At 35.9% G+C, this 20535-nt stretch overlaps 2 protein-coding genes across 2 annotated transcripts in view; one reads left to right on the forward strand and one right to left on the reverse strand.

Moving 5' to 3' along the window:
• LOC113233751 (cytochrome P450 9e2-like) overlaps window positions 1-20535 on the reverse strand; it is a 100594-nt gene that overhangs the window by 69685 nt on the left and 10374 nt on the right. The gene's annotated exons all lie outside the window — the stretch shown is intronic.
• LOC113233749 (cytochrome P450 9e2-like) lies at window positions 654-12260 on the forward strand. Its single transcript, XM_026468938.1, has 10 exons — window positions 654-931; window positions 1980-2143; window positions 4287-4403; window positions 6077-6288; window positions 7430-7565; window positions 7676-7768; window positions 7887-8105; window positions 8219-8316; window positions 9722-9890; window positions 11889-12260. The coding sequence occupies exons 1-10, from the start codon at window positions 723-725 to the stop codon at window positions 12053-12055; spliced, it is 1584 nt and encodes a 527-aa protein (XP_026324723.1). The 5' UTR covers window positions 654-722; the 3' UTR covers window positions 12056-12260.

Consider the following 20535-nt stretch of genomic DNA (forward strand, 5'->3'; position numbering starts at 1 on the left):
CGTCACAGGGTGATGGGCATTACGTTGCAGTGGGAGTGCCCTTGAGATCTTTGCAATTGAAATCTCTGAGCGTATCGCTTATCACCAGGCGTAGAACTTGCTTGTCCCGTCATTTGGTGTCATAAAAAAGCACAGATCTACGTCAGCGCTTGGTTTCCTCCGTGCAGGGGCAGCGGTATTGCAGCTTCGCGCCACATAGGGATCGCTTCTTCTAAATACCGAAAAAGCACAAGTATACTACTTGTCTGCGTCTCGGGGAGCGTGAAGAGCCCTCTTTATACACTTAGTCTCGCGCGCGGGAAAGCCTGCATGAGCAATCGTGCGCGCTTACCTGTTTAAAAACCTGTTTACCTGTTTAGTGTGTAAAAACGGAGAAGCGTTGTCAGTATGCTTTACGCCGCGTGTTTTCTATACAAACTGAGATACTTCGGGAGAACTTTAAAAAATGCAGCTTCCCACGTTGCGTGGCGCGGAGCAGTGTGAAAGAAGCCTTAACAGCAACATAGGTTATCGTGATACAACAGCATGCTACGACTTATTAAGCATAAATTTGCAAGCTGCGTCTTCAGTTTGTTCCAATATATTGCGTTAGTAACACGTGTATTTTTCTAAACGTGTTATATTATATAAACGGACTTTTTGTTGAAGATTTTTCGATCGTCCGAATCGGCATTGTTTTTACTTAATTTTTGCAATACGTCAATAAATTCAAGCAACTCAAAATGATTGTGGAAATATTAGTATTCTTAATAACATTTATTGCGGTATTCATTATATATATTCACAAACAAGCGAAGGACAAATTTAGACAATACGACGTGAAATTCATGCCGTGTTGGCCTATATTCGGCAACACCTACAACAGCATAATGGCGAAGAAACACATGTACGAAGACATCGACGCAGTTTACAAAGCTTTTCCGGATGAGAAGTTAGTATCTAATATCTATCAATGAGGTCTATGAAGTTTACTTATTCCATTGGGAGGTTGACGTGTTATATCCTATATAATATTTAAAAGCAGTAGAGGTGCTTGTGAAAAGTTCGTCCAGGGAAGTACTGTCACCTTACCTATTTATGCCGTCAAGCAGTAATGTGAGCATTACGGCGTTCCGGTTACGAAGGGTAAAGGTGCATGGGACTTGTCAACTTATGTCTTAGGGTGACGGGCAATGTGTCATTGGCGGTGCTCAGATCTTTGCAATTTAAATCTCTGCGTGGAACTGCAACTGTAATGGATAGACGTGTCGTTTACTACCCGCTCACGCGATGCGCTCCTCCTACCGCAAAATGGCGGCTATTTGGTTTCGCAAATTAGAAAAGTATTCAGTTTAAATACAGTTTTTATAAATAAAAATTATTATTCTGCATTGCTAAATAAATACCGTCCGTACTACCAACAAAAACATCTTAAATAAAATGCAGTAATACACCGCAAATCCTGCACTTAAAAAGCACTAATGAAATTTTTGGTATACTTAGATAAATATAATAATATTCCGTTTAAGTGGTTCTAACGTTTACCATGAAATTACTCCTTAAAGTATAGTTGATAAATATTTTTTTTTAAATGACAGACCCAGGCAATAAAAACTTTATGGTTTGCTAGAGCAGTTACCGAAATAGCAATTAATATTAGTTCTTTTACCTGTTATAACTTCGATATCCGATAAATCGGTATAAAATCATCACCGGCACCTCTAGGTGTGGTATGCGTCTACGGCTGCATGTATCGCGTGAGCGGCTACCAGGCGCACGTCTGGTTCGTCCCGTATATATTAGTTGACCTTAATCATTGTTGCAAGAGATACCTCTTTAGGAGTGAACCTTATCTTCCATGCAAAAGGTTTTTCAAAAAAATTATAAAAACTTTGTTGGTTTAAGAGAAACGTTGTTTTGTACTATAATCTTATATACAAATTGTAAACTCTTTGTTTCCCAAATAAGAAATAAATGAACAAAGCAATGTCCTGTTTCAGATACGTAGGTTACATCGAGGCCACAGAGCCCATACTCCTGGTTCGCGATCCTGAGTTGATCAAGACTATCACGGTGAAGGATTTTGACCACTTCGTGGACCACAAGCAGTTCTTCCCTGCGGAGGTCGACCCTTTGCTCGGGGACAGTGTATTTAGCATGAGAGGTGAAAATTCAAATGGACTTTTGTGGTTAATACTTAATATGTTTTATATATATTGCTTTGTTATGATCTTGAGTTCTCGACTTAAAACGTTGTATTGATAGAAAACTAAACTTTCTTTGCGAATTTGGAAATTATGTTTATCTTTCTAAAGACACATTTCACAATTTCCCGTCGCATTGTAGACAGTTTCCACACTACAATGTGCAAGCGTAGCACGTCTCTGGCGCGCAGAATAGACGCAAGCAGCAGCAATAGCATTCTTAACGTGATTGCAAACAGACTCGACAGCCATATCTTACTAATTGCGGCAGGGTTCATACAAATCATTTCAATAATGGTGCTAATTGGACGTAGTTAAACATAAAGGATCCAATGCACATCCAGTCACTTTCGAGGTATGGTAGTTTGAAGTTTAAAAGCGTTTCTCACTTTTTTTAAATTTATAATATCATGTAACTCCAGAGATATTTACTTATGTTTAGATGTTAGATTGTTTTTGCTTATCCAAGATGTTAAGATTTTGGGAACCGTTTGGTTCATATAATTCATTTTTTGATAATTTTGTGGATTGGATTCTTTTTGCTTAACTACGTCCAATTATGCATAAATAATATGTTTCTTAAGTTGTTATAGTATAAATCGAATTTTTGTGTTGATGATGTTATAAAGTCATTATAATTTGTAAGTGACTAATATAAGTAGCTAAACTATAACCAGTGACCCAAAAAAATCTCACCTCAAAAGTTCGTGGCACAGACTAAACAAAGTTCGTGAAATTACATCTATGTATTTACAAAATTTTATAGAAATCCGGAAAGTGGTTACCGCAAAGTGCGCGAAACCGGATTCGTCCCTTAGTTTGCCACCCTTAGAGGTGGAATGTTTTCTTCAAATTTAATGGGACCAGTACTGAGATATCCTCTTTCCAACGAAAAAAAGAATCATCAAAGCCGGTTTACAAATGCGGAGTTGTCGCGTAACATACATACAAAAAACAGATATAGTCGAATTAAGAACCTCCTTTCTTTGAAGTCGGTTACGAAACGGCTTTTTACGCCGTTTCAATCAAAGAAAGTCTGTTGATTCGGTTTCTAGCAGTTGATTAAGAGCCTCGAACTTTTGAGGTCGGTCTTGTTTTTATAAAAAGTTACAATTATAATTATTAATACAAAGATCGAACACTCAGAAAAAATTCCTTCGATCCCATTGACTTACAAATAAATGGACGACGGGTCTAATACAAAAACCACGAAAAAAATGTCCCAAGTCAACCTATTCGAAATTTAAATTGTAATGTCATCGCAGTATCGCGCTGTCAGTCGAACAAATGAAGACTAAAGCGGAGTTTGGCGCTCTGTATACGATTTTAGCGCCTTACAAGTGCGGACACTTTTTAGCGCGGACCCGACGTCCATATAATTGTAAGTCAATGTTCGATCCGGTCGGATTCGAACCGACGTCTTCTTGCACACCGTGTCAGACGCTATAACAACTAAGCCACGGAACGAACCAACGGACCTTACGAATTTTTCTATGTGCTTGCGTCGTGTCTTTGTATTTGGTTTTTCAACGACTTTTTAGTCGTAATTGAATATCAATTCAATAAAAATTTAATTAATACAGTGAATAGCGACATCTCTCGCCAGGACTGGTAGCTGCAAAGTTACTAACTGGGTGATACATCTTTCATAGATTTCTCATAGATGGCGCTACGACTAAAAAGTCGTAATAGAAAGCTTTGCTTGCTGTCATTCGGACTTTTTTCCTTTTTTACTTTCTCAAACTCGTATCTTAAATGTTATTGTACCATATAAATAAAGCACTAAGTTACTGAAATGCAAAAAATGCGTTATAGTATATACAAATTTTGCAGGCTAATTTCACATTACATTTCCTTCACATACTGGCTTTTACTTATTCTTAAAGTAATGGATTAATAATAAATTTAAAATAAATAGAAGGTTTTGCCATCTCCTGAATAATTTATCTTTCTAAAATACGAGTTTGAGAAAGTAAGGCATTTATTACCACTTAACATAGCATTAGTGTTACTTTGTTTATAGATGATAATCCCGTAAGAACATATTACATTCAAATTCTACACAATCGCCTTTACAATAATCAAAATGAAACTTCGTTTCAGGTGAAAAATGGCGCGACATGCGAACGACCCTCAGCCCGGCGTTCACTGGCTCCAAGATGCGACACATGATGCCTTTTATGACCGAGATCAGCCAGAACATCATCACGTATTTGAAAGGTAAGTCATACATTGCTTCACTTAAAATATGTTTTAGTTTTTTATTTATTGATTTCATCAAGACAACTATGATCCAATCAACGTTAGTAGGTACAGCCTTAAAACTATGTTAGTACTTAAATTCTATAACAGAGTTTGTAGTCTGTCTGCCGCATCACAGGGCAGTCAACACTTCCACATCTTAAGGAGGTTATTGGGGCTGACACTTTTACAGATGACAGCTATGAAACTGTCCATTCGCGCATTCGTAAACATGGCTGAGGCACTGTAGAAACGTGACAGCCTCAACAGCATCCTAAATATTCATCATCAAGATGTCAGGCGAAATTGTTTCCAAAAATATCGCTACAATGACGAGACTTGCACTGATCGCCGTTGGTTAATGCGTCTTCCGATCACTAAGTATATCAAATTACAAGGCATTGTCTTAAAACAGGTGGATACTTTAAAATATACAATTGAGTTACAAGTAAATTGTTTGTATTTATTAATGTATTACAAAGTTTTCCAAAGTCTGTGTACATGAGAATCTAAAACGCGAGGTAGTTATTCACAAAATTCAGTTTTCTATCAAATAATGTGTTTCTTATCATTTTGTTGTTTGGTTCACTGCCTTACTTTGGATTACTTCGGAAAAAATATCATAAAGAATGGCATAGGAAGCCAATATTTTGATATTACATAGTTTATTGTTTATGTAACATTATTTTCTATTATTCAAGTAGATGCTTAAGTTTTGTGTGAAAGATTGCTTATTTTATTTCTTCGTTTTTATGGATGAGCAGCTTTCGCTGATATGTCTATGAAATATTAGTTTTTATAAATAACTTTTATCTTCGGATGCGTTCTGAATTTACACCTCATCAATTTTTATTCTTGGTTGTACTTTTATTTGGTGTGATTAAGTGATTATTGAAATTATTTTAGTTCTTCAACGAATTAAAATAATTTAATAAACATAATTAGTTATCGTTGTCAATTTAATGTCAACAATAATAAGAATAAAATATACCAACGGATTTTTATTACATAAATAAGTAATGTACGACAAATCGCGTAGTGGAACGGGTCATTACCCTTAGAATAATAACGCATAGAATGATAGTTTCATATCAAACGAACTGTCACAAGTGAGGCAAAAATCAAATTCATGTAGGCTAGTTTTAGTAGTAGGTTAATTTTCGGTTTTAGTGAATATTTATATAAAAATACAAGTTGAAACGCGTTACTTCCTTGTGGAATGTGATGTTAGTATCTATTTTATGTTTGTCTGACGTATTTTTACACTCATTTACCGCACATTTCGTCATTTTTAGCTAAAATTCTTGATCTGTTCGCGGTGCGAGTTGACCTTGAGCACTGAAGGCCCGCCCGCTCGTGTAGGCCCTTTTGGCGCGCTTCAATTTGCCTCGCTTAGCGTGTGCGGACTAGGTTTCTATGCGTTATTATTCTAAGGTCACCTTTATTTTCATTGAAAGAAAAGTTATGTACACCACAGTCCATCGCTAAGTTCGAATTTCAAAAACCTGTTCCACGCTAGCGCGCAAAAAACGCTTTTGAGCGCTGATTTCTAATGAGAGAGAGAGCTTTTCCGAGCTAATGGGGTGAAAAAGTTAATAATGAGGGGTATTCATGTAAAACATGTTTATTAATATAATTTTTAATCTGTGCAGAAAATGTAAAAGAAAACGAAGACGTAAATATGCTCGACCTCACCCGTCGGTACGCCAACGATGTTATCGCGTCAACTGGTTTCGGCGTCGTTGTCAACTCCGTCAAGGACAGAGACAATGAGTTCTTCAAGCTCGGTGACGCTGTCTTCAATTTTACCACAAAGCAGAGGATCGTGTTCTTACTTTCCGGCATTGCGCCAAAGCTTTTGAATGTAAGAATTGAAATAGAAAATAGCCATTCACCAGCAAACTATACTTCGTGCATGTTAAAAATGTAATAGAAATTAAAACCAACCAACTACATAGTATAAATTCATTATGACTTAGCCTATGACTACTTTGTACAGTATTAACGACGTGAATATCCACTTTTCGTAGTACTCTTGAAGAGCGTGTCACGCACTGCTGGCACCGCTTAAGCATGTCCGGTAGATTGTAATGTAGCCTCCACACACCTTGCTTAGTAAGTTTCAAATTCAAAATTCAAAAGGAAAAATAAATAGTGGAAATAAATCTGGTTTTATAAAAAAATATTTTAAAGTTTTTTTAACCTTTTAAATGTTTATCGCATAAGAGATTTTTGGTAATTGGTAAACGGGTCGAAATTAGACAAGCACCACTGCTCGCTTCAGCGATTGGGCAGAGAGTGACGACGAAACGTAACAGAATGAGAAGAACGATTCAAAATTTGAAAACATGTGTCCAAGAAACAGAAAGGGTGATCAAAAGGTGAGGTGATGGTGGAAAAAGGTCATATCGTCACACTTTGTACTGATTACGAGAGTACTAATGCTTGTACTCCCAACCTAACTAATAATAGAAGAGGAACGTGACAAAGTAGTGATGAGAAAGATGTACGAAGAACCGGATTTATTCGCCCAAAAGAAAAAACCAAGATGGATTTGTTTTTGCTTGTTGTTCTTGGTGTTAAAGGTTCTTAATTTACATGGACTACAACGATTGAAAATTTACATCCTCGTTAAATTCAGCATAAATGGTGCCAGTACTCATACTAAGTTGTTTAGGTCCTAAAGTGGAATTCACGAAACCCTCATCAAATTCTTCGTCTCAAGAAATATACAAAGGAAATGACCTCGGCCTCACTGCAATATAAAGAACTACCACCTACTGTAATTGAGGAAGTTGATGGAAGACGATAGTAGAAAGTTGGATTTTTCAAGATGGATTCAACCTTTAGCAACGAAGAACTCAATAAAGCAATACCAATAACATTGAGGATTTGTGAATACCAAACTATTTGCATGCCATTGCTATTTTCTTTTAGAAATATGAGTAACTTGAAGGAATAGTACGTGCGCATAGTGAAAAACGATGATCGTGTTTGTTTTACAGAAACTAGGGATCCAGTTGTTTCCTGAATATACGATCAGATTCTTCAGAGAGCTGGTGTCAACTACAATTGACTACAGAGAGAAAAACAATGTTGAACGTCCTGACATGATCCACCTGCTGATGGAGGCTTCAAAAGGTTTATTATTTCGTTCGAGTTTTGTGTTAATTGGAGATCTATTATACAAATTTACAGAAAGTACATAAATGAAGACGGTAACGGCCTAACCCTATTTGAATACTTTATAGGAAAACTGAAAGATAACTCTAATGGAAACGAAAAAGATAACGTTGGCTTCGCTACAGTAGATGAAGCTTTGAAACCGCGGGGTGTAACAAGGAGTAAGTTACTATTGTTATTTTAAAAATTACCATTACCAAAGTGAAGAGTCCACTTCTATAATAGACTCTCGTACAAAAAGTACTTATTTTAATGAAATTTTCCAATTTTTGCTAACAGAATGGACCTTCGACGAGTTGACTGGTCAAGTTTTCATATTTTTCTTGGGTGGTTTCGAAACTACCGGTAGCACTCTGGTAATGATTATACACGAATTAGCGATAAACCCACACATTCAGGACAAATTGTACCAGGAGATCAAAGAGTTCAAAGAGAAGAACGGCGCTTTGACGTACGACAACATCGGAGATTTGAAGTATTTGGACTGCGTTTTGAATGGTACAATTCTATGATTATTCATAAATCTTCATATATAATGATATTTTTATTAAATATCGTTGTCGGATACGATGTTTTGTTACTTAGCATCCAAAATGTATTGTCGATTACAGAAACATTAAGGAAATGGTCACCTGCAGTTATAATGGACAGAGTTTGTACAAAAGCCTATGAACTGCCTCCACCTAGGGAGGGAGGCAAGTCATTTAAAGTAAGTATTAATTTGCTCTTTAAACGACATGAAAATATTTTGTAAATTGGCAACAAGAAGCTATATAATATGAAACTACGTACCTATGCCTAACTCAAATTACTTTTTGTTAATTACTGCATTATAGATGTAATAACTCCTACTCTACTCTAGTAATATGTAGTATGGGTAAGATGTGTACTTCGAGCCATGACCACCCCGTCTTATCGGAAGCGACATTTTTACTTAAACAGCGTTTTTTATTGTAAATGATATTTTAAACTAGGTATGACAGACAAGAACGGGTCGATATTTCCCGTCAATTTTACATTAAATAGACATTGTAGCTTTTGCTAAGTTTATCGTTAGCTCAAGTGTTCTTTTATATTGTAGTGTAACCGACAAAATCAATATTAAAAAATCAATCATAACCTAAGCGATCCCACTTGTTATCGCAACCGACGTAGTACATTACAATTTCGTCGTTTGCTATAACAAAGTGGCAAAGAACGTGTTGCATCTTGTGACATATTTTTAAACGCTTGAAAATCTCAAAACATTTTTAGATAGAGATAGCAAGAATATTGTAAGCGCCAAAAAAGCTTTTATTCCATTGTTTAAATAAAGTGCTGTTACATCACTATTACATTAAAATTCAATTAGAAAAACATAAAAACCCTCTCCTGTAAAATTTGTTTTCACCTCACTAGCTCGGAAAGGCTTTCTTTCTCATTAGAAATCGCGCGCAAAAGCGTTTTTTCCATGCTAGCGTGGAAAAGGCTGTTGAAATTCGACCTTGACTGTGGTGCACCTTTTTCCGATGAAAAAAAACCTTTATGACACGTTCAACTACGTGATTTGTCGTAAATTATTTATGTAATATAATTCCGTTGGTATATTTTATTTTTATTATTGTTGACATTAAATTGACAACGATAACTGATTTGTTACAGTTTAACTGTTTTTCTTTCATCAACCGTTTTCCTCGCTATAGTGAGGTGAAAAGTTATTTGTTCTGCCCGGCAGCATAGTCGTTTTGCGTCTCGTCTCAGAATTCACTCGCGTCATACAACAACTTTGCGGCCTTGCATAACAAATAACTATTTTTGTCGCTTACCCTAAGTCGATGATAATGGCTCGATTTGTTTGTATACTAAAAACCTTTTTATTTACATCATAGTTAAAACCTATGTTTAAAACCCATAGTTTTGCCTCCGTGGCCGAACGGTTACCATGCCGGACTGCCACGCAGAGGTCCCAGGTTCGATTCCCGGGCCGAGAGAAATAGTTGTATGGCTTACAATTATATCTCTCGTGAGTTTGGGTGTAATTTGTAGTTGTCTATGTGTGTGTCCATGGCACCCGCGACACAGGATTTCCCTAGTGCGGGGCTATGTTGAGTGTGTGCGTTATTTATTATTTATAGTTAAAACCAGGAGACATAGTGTACAACGTGGTGAACTCTATCCAGCTAGATGAGAAGTACTGGCCTGATCCGGAGAAGTTCAATCCCGATAGATTCTCGGATGAGAACAAGAATAACATCAAGCCATTTACCTTTACGCCTTTTGGTGTCGGACCTCGAAACTGCATTGGTAAGTTGTGTTTCGTAGTCTGATAATAAATTCTAACAGTAGAAATATAGTTTTCAATATAGTATTTTATGCAACTAGTTCATAATGAGGTTTCCGAAAGTCGAGTACAGTGTTTAGGTAATATTTAGGTGTGAGATTTTTTGACCTAATTATGTAATGATTGCATACAATACTTTTTCTATGAGTGAATTAAAATAATGAAACACAACCAATATTTAATGTATATTTTGTTAACTATCCACGTCAACAAACTCAAATTGAAAGCCAAACAAACGCTATAACCGCTCACGCGATACATGCAGCCGTAGACGCATACCACACCTAGAGGTGCCGGTGATGATTTTATACCGATTTATCGGATATCGAAGTTATAACAGGTAAAAGAACTAATATTAATTGCTATTTCGGTAACTACTCTAGCAAACCATAAAGTTTTTAATGCCTGGGTCTGTCATTAAAAAAAATAAACAACTTCAAAAATACGTCACGACAATCATGTGTGTTATTGTTTGGGCTGGCGATTTCGGTGTTTATTTATTGAAAACATATCGTAAGTAGTGTTTTTTAAGTTTACCCTGAATATAAATGTTTATAAACTATACTTTAAGGAGTAATTTCATGTTAAACGTTAGAACCACTCAAACGGAATATTATCATATTTATCCAAGTACACCAAAAATTTCATTAGTGCTTTTTAAGTGCAGGATTTGAGGTGTATTACTGCATTTTATTTGAGATGATTTTGTTGGTAGTACGGAGGTACTGATTTAGCAATGCAGAATAATAATTTTTATTTATAAAAACTTGTATTTAAACTGAATTCTTTTCTAATTTGCGAAACCAAATAGCCGCCATTTTGCGGGAGGAGGAGCGCATCGCGTGAGCGGATAAAACAAAAACCAAAGAGATAGAAGTGTCTGTGATTGGCCAAGCACTGCTTATATTTTAACCAATCAGGAGGCAGTAGAGGGTTATATTTTTTTAAATGTTCTTTTTTTAAAAATTGAGTTGAATTTAATAATTCTATTAAGGAACACAGTGACGCGTTTTAGGAAACTCTATTCATTAGCAAAACTACGACGTTCTTTTTTGAAATTCATTATAGTACTGTATAGAGCAGTATAATGAAATTTTTCTGTCGTGCTATATAGCCACGCTACCCCATTTCTTTTATTATGTTATTACCCACATTAATGTACGGCTAAAGTACACGATGTACTCAGTTCAGTAGTGAGCATGTAGTGAGCTGTGGGAGTGTAGCCGTGGTTTTAGCGTAGTGAGAGGTACTTTTTAATAAGAAACGAGGAATAGTTTCATGATTAAAGATTTACTGTGAGCGTTCAGTTTGAAGATTTGAACAAATTTCTATTTTTTATACAATTCTAAATATAAATTAGTACAATCCTAACCAGCCTGTGCTACAGTACTATAGACAGTAGAATGTTGTGTCAACGACTTTATCACTTTGAATTTATTAAGCGACATGTATCGTAGTTGTCTTGACTTACTCTCGTGACTAGTTTTAGGCTAATTTTCTAGAGTAACTCATTTTCGGTCTAGCACTTTACATATTGTTTTGTAGGAGTATTTCAATTTCCACTACTGTTAATTAAAACTGTATCGTTCTTATTACAAGTGGGATCGACTAGCTATTACACAACCCACTGCTGGGCAGGGATTTCGTCTAAGAAGAGGGTTTAGCCGTTATCCACCACGCTGACCCAATATGGGTTGACAACCACACAATTTTTAAGGGTTATATTTGCAGTCAATGCGTGCAACCCCCGTTCCTTTCTACATATATATTTTCATTTCAATTTCATAGTAGAATGCTTAAAAAAGCTCCTTGTGTTATGGTTTTATTGATATTAATGATTGGTTTGATATGGTTTACAAAATTATAATTGATAGATTAAAGGACAGGAGTAGAGAAAACGGTTTGGAAAATATTGATATTATGTACAATATAATGATGAACATTTCTTATTTTTAAAACAGGATCGAGATTCGCAATACTAACACTGAAGGTCCTTCTCTTCGATCTGGTATCCAACTACAAGATTGTCAAGGGCGAGAAGACACTTGATCCGATTGTCTTGGAACCTTTTAATTTTACCATTAAGCCTAAAGGAGGCTCTTTTGTGCGATTGGAGCAGAGGGTTTAAAAGATTCTTTTAAGTAGGGGGATTCTAAGCGAGAACGATAAAATAATTTTCAAAAAAAGCAGGTGTACGTACTACACGAATAGGGTAATATGACTGCGTTGATAGCTATATAATTATAATTGAAAACAAATATGACATTTGTTACTGTTTTGTCACGTCAAATACATATTTACGATAATATCTGAATTGAGTTACTTTTTACTGTGGGTTCCTCTGATACTGGTCAGACAAAATAAATATAAAAATGCGAATATTTACTGTGTTTTTTATTTTCATGACAATTTTGTAGCAGTAGAACTCCTGGTGAAAGAGTTTGTCCAGGGAAGTACTGCCACCTTACTTATTTCTGCCGCCAAGCAGTTGACAAGTCAAATGTGCCTGTAATTTAACCAACACCCTTACCCCTCAAAACAAGAACGCAGTAATGTTAACATTACTGCTTGGCGGCAGAAATAGGAAAGGTGGCAGTACTACCCTAGACGAACTCTTTCACAAGGACCTCTACTGCTTATAAAATATTCTATTATTAAAATATATTATACCTGCTGTTAAAATATTTTACATTCGGATATAATTTTGGTCCTGTAGACTCGACTAAGAGATTTTTTAGGTATACCATTCTTTTAACCTACAAGACATATTTGTCTGCTCCAAAAAACCATTCCTGCCAATAATATATTTTAACCGATTTCAAAAAAAGGAGGAGGTTCTCAATCGACTTTTTTTGTATGTATGTTACGCGATAACTCCGGCCGGCATTTGTGAACCGAGTTTGATAATTCTTTTTTATTCGAAAGAGGGACTCTCAGTATTGATCCCATTTAGAAGAAGAAAATATTCCACTTGTAACTATGGCAAACTAGGGGATGTATCCGAGGATGATTCACGCACTTTCCAGTAACCGATTTCGATAAAACTTGGCAAATAGATGTAATTCTACGAACTTTTGGGGTCGGTTTTCTTAGTACTAAGACTATTTCCTAAATGATTTTTTCTCTGAATATGCTGCCCCCTTTTTTTTTTACGAAATCTGAGAATGTATTGAATCAACAATCTTGCAGAGCTAATATTGTGTATATATTTTTTATTGTACACATATTATATTGTATACAATGTGTTGATTTGCATTCTCGTCATATTTACAGAGGTCTATATATAGAAGCCAGGTACTTCTAGCAATACTTTCATGTGATCTAAAGTTGGTAAGTACCAAATCTAAGTTACAAAAAAACTTTTTTCAGTCAACTTTTATAAATAATGTAAATAAATAGTAAATTATAACAATACTAGTACATAATCATAATTAAAACAATAGGTAAATAAGCGATCGAGAAAGATTACGTATCGCTCGGTGAAGCGGGTGGCGGGGTCACTGCCCTTGCGTGGTGCATACGACTTCGAGACAATTTTGCAAAACTTTACTAGATACTATTAGCCAGAATCTTGAACAGAAGATTTTTTTAAATATTTTTAGATGATTATTTCCATTATTAATTTCGGCGAATTTAAAAATTAAAATATGAAGAGAATGCAAATCAACACACTGTATGTAGGTGGTAATTTCGATATAAGCAGTGAATATTATCATATGCCGCTTTTCTTTTAAGGATTTCTTAAATGTTTTACGAATTCATCATTCAATTCTTCGCTGTAATTCCAACTCGACAAGTTAAGACAATATTGAAATGCTTTTGAAATATTTTCATAGAATAAGAGCTGTGAATTGCAAAAAATCTTTGGTAAGTTTTCTTTAAGATTCAAGTCACATTGAAAGGGCAGAGGCGCGCATGTAGAGCAGCTAGTATGGTGCCTGTTTCAAGTAGTCTTTTTTTATTATACTAAGTGACAGGAAGAACAAGTCGTGCATCTGATGAAAAGCGACACGTCTGTCCATAACAGTTGCGGTGCTATTCAGAGCTTTAAATCGCAAAGATCTGAGGGGTATAACCACTGCGCCCGTCACCATGAGACAAGTTGACAAGTCCCATGTGCCTGTAATTTCACCAGCACCCTTACCCTTCCAAACCAGAATGCAGTAATGTGAGCATAACTGCTTGGCGGTAGAAATGGGTAAGGCGGCAGTACTTCCTTGGACGAACTCTTTCACAACGATTTTCGTCTACTGCTACCCGGTCACGCGATGCGCTCCTCCTACCGCAAAATGGCGGCTGCTATTTGGTTTCGCAAATTAGAAAAGCATTCAGTTTAAATACAAGTTTTTATAAATAAAAATTATTATTCTGCATTGCTAAGTAAATACCCTCCGTACTATCAACAAAAACATCTCAAATAAAATGCAGTGATACACCGCAAATCCTGCACTTAAAAAGCACTAATGAAATTTTTGGTGCACTTCGGTAAATATGATAATATTCCGTTTGAGTAGTTCTAATGTTTACCATGAAATTACTCCTTAAAGTATAGTTTGTAAACATTTATATTCAGGGTAAACTTAAAAAACGCAACTTACGGTATGTTTTCAATAAATAAACACCGACATCACCAGCCCAAACAATAACACACACGATTGTCGTGACGTATTTTTGAAGTTGTTTATTTTTTTTAAATGACAGACCCAGGTATTAAAAACTTTATGGTTTGCTAGAGTAGTGACCGTAATAGCAATTAGTATTAGTTCTTTTACCTGTTATAACTTCGATATCCGGTAAATCGGTATAAAATCATCACCGGCACCTCTAGGTGTGGTATGCTTCCAGAGAAGCATGAATCGCGTGAGCGGATAAAGATCCATTTTAATTTTACAAGGAACTCTACTGCTACTAAATATTTCCTCCCAGCCCGGGTATCGAACTCGGGATGTATCGTGCCAAACCAGCATGGTAACCGTTCGGCCACAGAGGCAGTTGAAGTTGCCTGCTGTTGTCAATGTTCTACAGGATATATCACGAAGAATGTGCGATAGAATTGCGTGATTTAATTCCGCCTTCCCCGTTCCATCATCGTGGGACTAGACGTAGGCTGAGGTTCCACGCCTATGTTATGAATATTCCATAGATTCGCACGAAGCCTTCCATATCCACATTTATATGGCGAACGGCTATAAGGAGTGAAATTCCCTGCCTGCATACTTGTTCCCCGAATGCTATAACTTGGGCCTTTTCAAGGCGAGAGTGAATAGGCATAATTTAAGGGTGCATGGCCACATCGTCGACTTCATCGTCGCTTTCCAACAAATGAGAATCTTATAAAAAAGAAAGAAATGAAAACAAAGACGCGATTGTGCGTCGAAATTTGTTTTTTATTTCCAATATAAATATTAAATTTTAAATGCTAGACATTAATTTCTGCACTAACAATGCTTACTTTATACCTGAAATGTCTTCTATGTATATTGCTAAGTAAAATGTAAAATTTCTGTCAAATTCTGGCAACATTGGTTTAAAATGATGAAATGACTGTTATTAACACTTAAGAGATATTGTTAAGAGCACATATCTATTTTTGAAACTTTAATTATTACTATAAATTACCACTTAAATTAACATTTTAAACTCTTTGCTCCAATCGCACAAAAGAGCCTCCTTTAGGCTTAACGTTGAAATCAGTACTGTCTAAGACGATTGGGTCAAGGGTCTTCTCACACTTGATAATCTTGTAGTTGGAGACCAGATCGAAGAGAAGGACTTTCAGCTCCAATATTGCGAATCTTGACCCTGTGTTTAAAATAATAAAAAAAAAATTTCAAAATCCGGACTTAATCGTGTACAAAACGTGTTTTATTTACTTAACGTTTCGGACGTGTTGCAATGTCCATGGTCTCGAAAGGACTGAAGATGCTTTCAACGATATACCAACAGGTTAAAGTTTAAATTGTATTCAGTCCAAAATTTGCTATTTTTTTAAATTTGAAATTATCATTATTAAGATTTCGTAGTGTTTCAAATTATAAATATGTGAAATTTGACGACAGCGGTTTTGAGTGTGACAGAGGAGGCATTTTCATTGTTTTCTTCTTCCGCGTTCGAGACCATGGACGTTGAAGTAGGTACGTCCGAAACGTCGAGGTAAATAAAATGCGTTTTATACACGATTAAGTCTCGAGTTTGAAATCAAATAATGAGAGAAAATCGTGAAAATTTCAATCAATGTAAAATAAGAAATGTTCAGCATAGTATGAATGTCAACGTCCTCCAAAAGGTATTTGAAGATTTTCTAAAATATAGATATTTGAATTCTACGTCACTAATCACTTTAATTCCCATTTTATTTAAAGCAAACTTAATCTGAACCATTGACTTACAATTATATGGACGGCGGGTCCGCGCTAAAAAGTGTCCGCACTTGTAAGGCGCTAAAATCGTATACAGAGCGCCAAACTCCGCTTTAGTCTTCATTTGTTCTACTGACAGCGCGATACTGCGATGACATTACAATTTAAATTTCGAATAGGTTGACTTGGGACATTTTTTCGTGGTTTTTGTATTAGACCCGTCGTCCATTTATTTGTAAGTCAATGATCTGAACACAAATATAACATAACTCTAACAGTGGTGTTTCAAACAATGCTCTATTCTCAAGGTAGTACTATCAGATAACGAAACACAACTCACCAATACAGTTCCTAGGCCCCATACCAAAAGGCATAAATGTAAAAGGCTTAATGTTATGTTTGTTCTCGTCAGAGAACCTTTCAGGGTTGAACTTCTCTGGTTCAGGCCAGTACTTCTCGTCCATGTGGATGGAGTTCACCGTATTGTAGAGATAGTCTCCTGGGTTTAACTAAAAAAAAAATTTTAATGTACACATATACGCGCTATTGGCGTAGAGAAAGATGTTCACTTGTTACAATTCCTGAGTACCAGAACATTTAGAACTGAGCTAATTTGGAAAAGGTAATTTCAAATCATTGCCCTCACGGGTCATCGAAATTATCAACTATTGTTGAACCTCGACAAGGTTTCAAATTTGTTTTTTTAAGTATTTGCGATTTTATTACAATCTCATTCGAGCGGAAACATCATTCGATTACATGTATCATGTTTTTACAGATTCTAATTGCCAACTATAGTTGACCATGTACGTTGACATTGAAAAATATTTTCATGTCGCTTTAGGGAACTAATTAATACTTACTTTAAATGATTTGCCTCCTTCCCGAGGTGGTGGCAGTTCATAGGCTTTCGTGCAACATCTGTCCATTACCACTGCAGCTGACCACTTTCTTAAGGTTTCTGCAACGGATAATAAATACATTTTGGTAGTGTTTTCGATTTTTGTTGATATTGTTTATTTTAAGAAAACACAAATCACATTTGGTAAAACGGAAAATACAAACAGAAGGTACTGCTTAATTCTAAAAGAAATTTCTTCCTGCAGACCAAAACACAGTAATAACAATAACGGGTTTACGTGCATGACAAAACAAAGTAAATTATGTAATAAAATAATAATAAAAAAATATTAAATTGCTACAGACCATATAAATACTTAGGTAAATACATATTTTATATTATAATACCAATAAAACGGATGGAACTTAGGCTTAGCTAAGGATTTACTGTCGTGTACAGTAATGGGAAGTGCGTTCCAAAGTCCGACCGCATGAACAGCAAAGGAGTGAGAATAAAAACAGGAATTGAATGATGTAAAAGATAATTGGGACCTAACGAGAGAGCGACAAGGCTCCTCCTTGGACCTGAGAAAGCTGAAACTCTCTTTCAGATACCTAGGAGACAAAGGATTATGTAGAATATTGTAAAGAAGAGAGACGATATGCAAATTCCTGCGGAGACGAATGGGAAGCCACTGGAGCTGATTGAGATATTGACTTAATGATTATCACCAATGTTTTGAATGGTCACACGCTCTATGTCACAGTTTAACAGGCCAGCGACAGATGATGGCGTTACCATTATCACTCACTTTATTGTGACAGAAATAAAAATAATAAACAATAAATATCTATCTTATTCTTATTCTATTCTAATGATTGACAATAGTAACCGCGAGAAATCGACATGAAGGGTAGGCATCGACAGCGAATGGGGATAGATAGATATATCTGTTCTTAAAACTATTATATACGTGTAGCGGTTCCGAATTATGGGAAAAATAAAAAAAATTCGTGCCGTGGTAAGAACCCAGTAAATAGAGATAATTAAATTGTTCAAGAAAGACCTCCAAACGAAGCAAAATCTGTTTCGACAAAGACATTTCTTAAAAATCAAAATTGCAAGGATTAATAATAATACCATTCAAAACGCAGTCCAAATACTTCAAATCACCGATGTTGTCGTACGTCAAAGCGCTGTTCTTCTGTTTGAACTCTTTGATCTCCCGGTACAATTTGTCCTGAACGTCTGGGTTTAACGCTAATTCGTGTATATTCATGGCTAGGCTGCTGCCAGAGCTTTCGAACCCAGCCGCGAAAAATATAAAGACTTGACTTGTCAATTCGTCACTGGTCCATTCTGTTAAGAAAAAATGAGCATATTAGAATAATTTTATCCTGGAAAACTGAAATTTAGAAAACAACTTTCTGCCAGAGGGTCTACGACAAATATATTGTCTTATGTAATAATTCTTTAAAGAAACTCATTAACTTACTTCTTGTTACACCACGTGATTTCAGAGCTTCATCTACTGTAGCGAATCCAACACTGTCTTTTTCGTTTTCATTAGAGTTATCTTTGAGTTTTCCTGTAAAGTGAAAATTTTATTAAACAAGTACGTGACAGTTACCAAAACATCGCCGTTATAGTCTTTAGTAGGGTACCAATTAACACAAAATTAGGAAGAAAAAACCTTTTGAAGCCTCCATTAGCAGCTGGATCATGTCAGGACGTTCAACGTTGTTTTTCTCTCTGTACTCAATTGTAGTAGACACCAGCTCCCTGAAGAATTGGGTCGTTTTTTCTGGAAATAGCTGGATCCCCAGTTTCTGTAAAATAGATATGATCATCAAACTTCATAGCAGCTAAAACAACAAAACGGAGTGCCCTAAGCAGCACTCCCAACACTTCCGAGATAAATCTGTACCGATAGGTGACTATCTAGAGCTATTTGGTTATCGTCCAATTTTAACTCTGAGTGCTTGGCAAAAAGTACTAAAATTAGGAGTATCTTTCAAGGTCAATGGGTACTTCATACCTGAATAGCATTAAATCTCTAAAGCACAGATTCGATCGTGTACAGTGTACTGCTGGCACCTTTTGGACGCCTATGTCCGATACCAATTAGTTACATTGGATAGTCACACTATTAGATTTACCTATAAGCAACGCCTCTCCCGAACGCCAATCGAAGCTACGAAATCTCGAGCATCGCAGTAACTTTTTCAGACACTTCCTAATGCGTACGGCAAAGTACGCGTACAAAGTTATCGTACGGTATACGCTAATGTGTCTCCCGAAAAGTACATCTTAGGGCATTTCGAGATTAGAGTGTAAAATAACAAAAAACTTTGTCACTTTTATTTTCTTGTGAGAGTTCGGCTAGGGAAGTACCTTAACTGTTTCTGTCGCCAAGCAGCAACATATGCATTATTGCATATCGGTATCGAAGGGTAAGGTACACGGGACTTATCAACTTATATATCAGGGTGACAGACGCAGTGGCAGTACCTCTCAAATCTTTGTGATTTTAAGCACTGAGTGGCGACGTAATTGATCTGGACAACCGTGTCGCTTACCACTAGACTTGTTCGTCTATTGTTGGTGTCATAAACAGTAAGTCTTTGATTGGGCGTATTATAACACACATCTAAAAATGTTAGTAAATAGTTTTACAGTGACCAGAACAGAGTATTGCACTACCAAAAAGAGAATATTCACCTCGTTAAGATTGTAAAAATAGTCACTTGGTCAATATTAATTTCTAACTAAGTAACTGAATACCACGTAATTGGTTGATTTGTATTCTTAGTGCCTTTTTGACGGTAACGAACTAAATTTTGCAGGTGAACTTATGATTATTATTTCAATAATTACCTTTAAAAGATGTGGCTTCATGGCGGCAAGAAAGAACACGATCCTCTGCCATGTGTTAAATTTGAAGAGGCTATCACCGATCTTGTAGAATTCATTGTCTTTGTCCTTGACGGAGTTGACGATGATGCCGAAACCGGCCGACGCGATGACATCGTTGGTGTATCGGCGGATGAGGTCACTAATATTTACGTCTTCGTTTTCTTTCACATTTTCTGCATAGATTGTCAATTAAATTAATAAATATGTTTTACACGAGAAGTAATTGATTGTTATTATGTTCATTTAGACACCATTTTGGAAATATTATCACTGAGTCAAAACAAGCTTAACTGGCTACGAAAGAGCGAGTTTGTGCTAAAAAAGTGAACTAAACTTTTAAAAAAAGACTATTAATGTCAACACTGTGTAAAGCAAACGTATTAGCAAAAGCTACGCATTTAAACGATCGAATAAATAAAATAAAATAAATAAAAGATTTATTCAGATAAAACTTACGTACTTGAATGATAAGAAAGTAACGTTGTGTAAATA

The sequence above is a fragment of the Hyposmocoma kahamanoa genome, unplaced genomic scaffold, assembly GCF_003589595.1.
Source record: "Hyposmocoma kahamanoa isolate Upper Pololo Valley unplaced genomic scaffold, ASM358959v1 80, whole genome shotgun sequence".
NCBI classification, from domain to species: domain Eukaryota; kingdom Metazoa; phylum Arthropoda; class Insecta; order Lepidoptera; family Cosmopterigidae; genus Hyposmocoma; species Hyposmocoma kahamanoa.

Bases quoted from the DNA above. Each gene is read 5' to 3' on its own strand.
- LOC113233749 (XM_026468938.1), top strand. From the start codon at position 723: ATGATTGTGGAAATATTAGTATTCTTAATAACATTTATTGCGGTATTC. The intron at 4,404-6,076 runs GTAAGTCATACA...TAATCTGTGCAG, and splicing joins CATCATCACGTATTTGAAAG to AAAATGTAAAAGAAAACGAA. The intron at 9,891-11,888 runs GTAAGTTGTGTT...TTTTTAAAACAG, and splicing joins CGGACCTCGAAACTGCATTG to GATCGAGATTCGCAATACTA.